This window comes from Ostrinia nubilalis, chromosome 17 (genome assembly GCF_963855985.1).
Source record: "Ostrinia nubilalis chromosome 17, ilOstNubi1.1, whole genome shotgun sequence".
NCBI lineage: Eukaryota > Metazoa > Arthropoda > Insecta > Lepidoptera > Crambidae > Ostrinia > Ostrinia nubilalis.
This window is the reverse complement of record NC_087104.1, coordinates 12,408,208-12,413,095: the sequence shown is the minus strand read 5'-3', so window position 1 is coordinate 12,413,095 and position 4,888 is coordinate 12,408,208. Positions and strand designations below refer to the sequence as shown.

At 39.8% G+C, this 4,888-nt stretch overlaps 1 protein-coding gene across 1 annotated transcript; it reads right to left on the bottom strand.

Annotated features, from left to right (window-relative positions):
• Positions 1–241: 241 nt before the first annotated feature.
• On the bottom strand, positions 242–1,219 carry LOC135080266 (uncharacterized). The gene has a single exon (XM_063974953.1). It carries the CDS (start codon positions 1,217–1,219, stop codon positions 242–244), a length of 978 nt encoding a protein of 325 aa, XP_063831023.1.
• Between the last annotated feature and the right edge of the window lie 3,669 nt (positions 1,220–4,888).

Sequence of the window (4,888 nt, the reverse complement as noted above, 5' to 3'; positions counted from 1 at the left end):
AATAAATGTTCGATTATGCAACAAAACTATAGGTAGTATGCTGTTGACTGTAAAATAATAGCTATTAAAAACACTATGGTTCTTATTAAAAGAAGTTAAACGCCTGTTGAACACTCGTTTAGTTGCCATTTAGTATAAAAAAGTATTTTGAACCAATCTTATCTTATTTATCTTATTTTAGGGCCGCGCATGGGCGCAGTGCACGTCGACCCATTGGGATCTTTTGTGCTTCCCTATACCTTTATCCCCCCTCATCCACAAAGATCCTATCCATATAGTGGATCAAGTGCTTGGGTGAGAAGGACCTATATTCTTCTGGCGTCGGATAAGCCGACCCCAGGAGACCCATTCTAGTTCTAGCTAGCGCGTCACATTCGCAGAGTAGGTGTTTCATGGACTCCGCATGTTCTCCACATGCTCGACAGCTGTCATCCGTAGTTAGGCCCATTTTGTGGAGCATGTGGTTTGTAGTGTAGTGTCCTGTTAGCGCACCCGTGATCACTCGGGCTTGCCTTCTGTTTCCATTGAGTATGAGCTTTTCCCATGATCTTGTGTTTCCAACTAGGAATAGTTTGGAGTGGCTCATGCCGTTGGAGCTTTCCCATTCAGCTCTGTGCTTCCTGGATGTATATTGCCTCATGGCCATGTGTACAGTGCTTATAGATAAGGGCACTATCGGCTCTGGCCCAATAGGTGCCGCCTCTGACCCTTGTCTCGCTAGACTGTCGGCTCTCTCATTGCCTTCGATTCCAGTATGTCCAGGTACCCACATGAGGGTCACCCTGTTGTGCCTTCCAAGTTTATTCAGTGCCAAGATTGCCTCCAAAACGAGTCTGGATCCAACCCTCACTGAGGCAATGGCTTTGAGTGCTGCCTGACTGTCACTTAATATGTAAATGTCACGCTTTTTATGCGCCTGTTCTATATTCCTTACTGCGCACATGATTATAGCATAGGTTTCAGCTTGAAACACTGTTGCAAACCTCCCTAAGCTTTCACTGTGCTCAGATTGTTTGGAGTAGACGCCCGCTCCTGTTCCTGAGTTCATCTTGGAGCCATCAGTATACCAGATCAGGCTGTCTTGTTGACGTTTTGGTCCTCTTTTCCAGTCTTCCCTTGTTGGTATAGACACTTTAAAATCCTTGCTAAACATGTACCTAGGCTGCATTGTATCACAACCCATATCCATTATTGCATCTAATTGAGGATCACTCCCCATCCTTGTGTGCTTGGTGCAAGGTTTGGATGTACTCCAAAGTCCCGCCCCCTTCAGTCTGTGCAGCGCCTTCCTTATTTTGAACCAATGTTGAACGTGTATTTAACTGTTTTGTAAAAGGCTATAATTAAATCAAAATATCATCTAATATCTTTATAAAAGTGTCCTCAAATCCAATAAGCTGTTCATTTCACCAACAAATCGTACATCAACAGACTAAATGCATGCAAACGAAGATATGGGTACATCAACTAAGATGTGTTTGAATATTAATTTGCACTTAAGCGACATCTGTGCACTCTAAATAACTCAGTACCTAGTTTCCAATGCGGGATCTTTGAATGGAACTTGAATTTAGTGGGAATTGGTTGGGAAAATTATAATTTCCACTTCTAGGAGCTACAGATTTGGTTTGCAATCGTGGATTTCATTTACTTGTAGAGATAGAATTATGAGGTTTGGCTTTATAAGGTTTGGCTTTTGATAATATGGCAACAGTTGTGTAAGACTTCCACCCACAAGGTGTACCGACGACCACATAAAGGTAGTGGGAAGGCGCTGGATGCAGGCCGCCACCAACCGGCCATTGCGAAAATCATTGGGGGAGACCTATGTTCAGCGGTGGACGTCCTATGGCTGAAATGATGATGATGATGATGATGATGTGTTGTGTATTTTGGTACTTACATATGTAATGATTGAAACAATAAATCATCGTTTATTTTATCATTAATTCACTTTGCAATTAATGATAGAGTCACTCAATACCCAGGGCAATGTAATAAAGTTATTCAATGATAAAACCCTCTAAATATATCCTTTTTCTCATTTTTAGATAAATTCGTGTTTTTAAGTGAAAACCAAGTTTAGAATGTTCATTATAGTGTGCTTTAAATAAAAGTCAACGTAATATCATAGATTAATTGTATTGTAGATGAAGATAAAGTATTATATTTTAAAAACCCTTTTATTTTACGGCAATATACCTAACACTTGGACAACAATTAATTACGTTTTATTGTGAAGGTTTTATTTTCTAAGTAGGTTTTTACACGTCCCAGTATTAAACCTACCGCTGTTTTGGGACAATAAATGGGCCAGTGCTGAGAAGAAGCAGCGCAAGAAACTCAGTCACTAAATTTTTATTGGAGATACGTTAATTTCGTGGGCAAAATCGCGGGTTATTTTGCAACATTGAAATATTTACGCAAACTGTCGTACGGGACTTTAACTAAACAAGTAATTATCAAGTTTGAAAATTGCAGTGTAATTAAAGCAGAATACGGGGGTAGTTCGCGAAGTTCGTACGTACTTTGTAATAACACGCTACACTTTCCACCCTAATTATGGCACTGTATCTATATAGGGTGTACTTTTTTCTATAGGTACAGGGTGACTTTGTAAACAGTGTCCAAATATTTTTAATAAGCTCTATAAAACAATGTATCAATACAATTTTATCTTAATTATTTTTAATTGTGGTAGTTTTCGCAACAAAAAAATTGAAAATCTAATTCGCGGGTGCGCTTAACCTCTATCATGTTAAGCGCCATCTTGCGATCTCCATTGCATGTGTGGAGCAAATGCTCCAACACCACAGACAGGGTATTTTTTACGCCTTTGTTCATAAAAACGCTAATATCTCCGCTTCTAGTGGGAATTAAGCGCTGATATTTTTACTGAATACTAAATATGAGATAAGAGTACTAATTTAATAAGTTTTTCCAACAGAAATGTTATAATAAAGCTTGTATACTACACCAAATAATTGTGACGAAAATTTAAACTTAGTTTTAAGTATTTTTGTAATAAAAACGAGTATTTGACTGTATTATGTATTTCATTTAATCCCCAACACACATTTTAACAGATTTGATACAAAAAACCAACCCTCTTCATACAAATATCTTCAACAAAACATGTTTGAAACTTTCATAGAAAAACTAAGTACTCAGAGTACCATCGAAACTGAGGTCGACATAAAAATGTTTATTCGACAGAACCAAGGCTTTAGAGTGTTGAAACAGATGTTTACAGTAACTTGAGTATATCAGCTAGACGAGGATATAAGTGGTTCATTTGTGATTACAATGGAATTTAAATGAGAGATAAACAAAAATGGGTCTGTTTTTTTGCTTACAAATCGGTAGTTACAAGACATGGATTTCTGCATGTTTAGAACTGATAACGTAACTATAAGTTACATTTTCCAGAAACTAGATTTACCTAGGTTTAATCTGAACATAACATCTTGCAAGGTTTCTAAGGATTTTTACGAAAATTTATGAGATAAATACTAACAAAATCAGACAAAAATGGCCGAAATGTGTCAAGGTAGTACGGATAACTTCCGGTCATTATTCACACACACATTATTAATGTCTCTGGACATTTTATTTTATTAAAAAGGGATGTTAGAAGTATATTGTTGGAACATTTTGAAAGATAAATTATTATTATTATTAGATTTTTTTTTCATAAGAATTATCTGAATCGATCATTTAAAAATACTTACGTTAAGTAAGGGCCGGTTTCCACCATTAAGGCGGAGCAGAGAGGAGAGGAGCGGAGCGGAGAGGAGCGGAGCGGAGCGGAGAGGAGCGGAGCGGAGGGAAAATGTTTTGAATGCTATTACTGACATGAAAATTTGCATATTCGTAAATATTATTTCTTAGCAACATCTTAGAAAATTCAGATTAAAATAAAAACTGCCTAAGGCGGGAATGAGGGCTATCGTTTTTATACTTAACAGTTGGCACCCCTGGCGATTAACAGGACCTTACTCTACAGTGGCGCTGTAGCCGCCAGTGACCACAATAAAAATCGTCATCGAATAGAAACAATGAATGTTTGCAGCCGAAGCCACAAGCAACTTTCTGCACAGAAACAGGAATGTGGCCCTGACAAGAGCCGTTGCATAGCTCTGAGAAGAGCTGTTTTGTGTAACCACTGCACGTCGCACCGTCCCTCATCACAGCACCAGCACCGCTCGCACCACTGTCACCAAGCAGCATCACCAACGCCCACGTGTGGAGCGGCGAGCCGCGTGGGCACGCGCCGCGTCGCGCTCCGGTGCACACGTGCGTCCTGCGCCGCTGCCCGCCGTCGAAAAGATCGAAGCCGGGCAGTGGGCACTCCAGTCGACACCTCCCCTCGCATTCCGCGCGCGCGCCGCACGACAAACACCACTGTACATGTTTGCCCTAGCAAACCAAGCTCTATGTAAAGCGTTTAGGATTGAGTATTGCTTATTACCCGCATCCGACGTTGCCAAACGAGCGCTACGTTTGGCAACGTCGCATTTTAGTCAATTTGAAACCCAACAAAGAATCTCTACAAAATATTATATGGGGCTTCGTGTAAAATTTGAACTAGCGATTGCCCTGTCAAACTCCATATAAAAAGCACCGGTTACCGTTATAGTTACGGTCAAAGTTAGGTGGTGCAACTGAGCCTAAAACTAAGAAAGATTGAAGAAAAAGAAACATTTCGTTTTAAACCTTAACCGTATGACAATAAAGTGCACAATGGTATTTCGTATTGCAACCTAAGCCCTGATTGTTTCTTATTGGTCGTAGTAAAAAATAGTAAAATGCGTAACAATTAGAGACGGGGTGAGCACGTGACCGGAGCGATGCGCTTACGCTGAAATTTCTACAAAGTGGTCAGGCG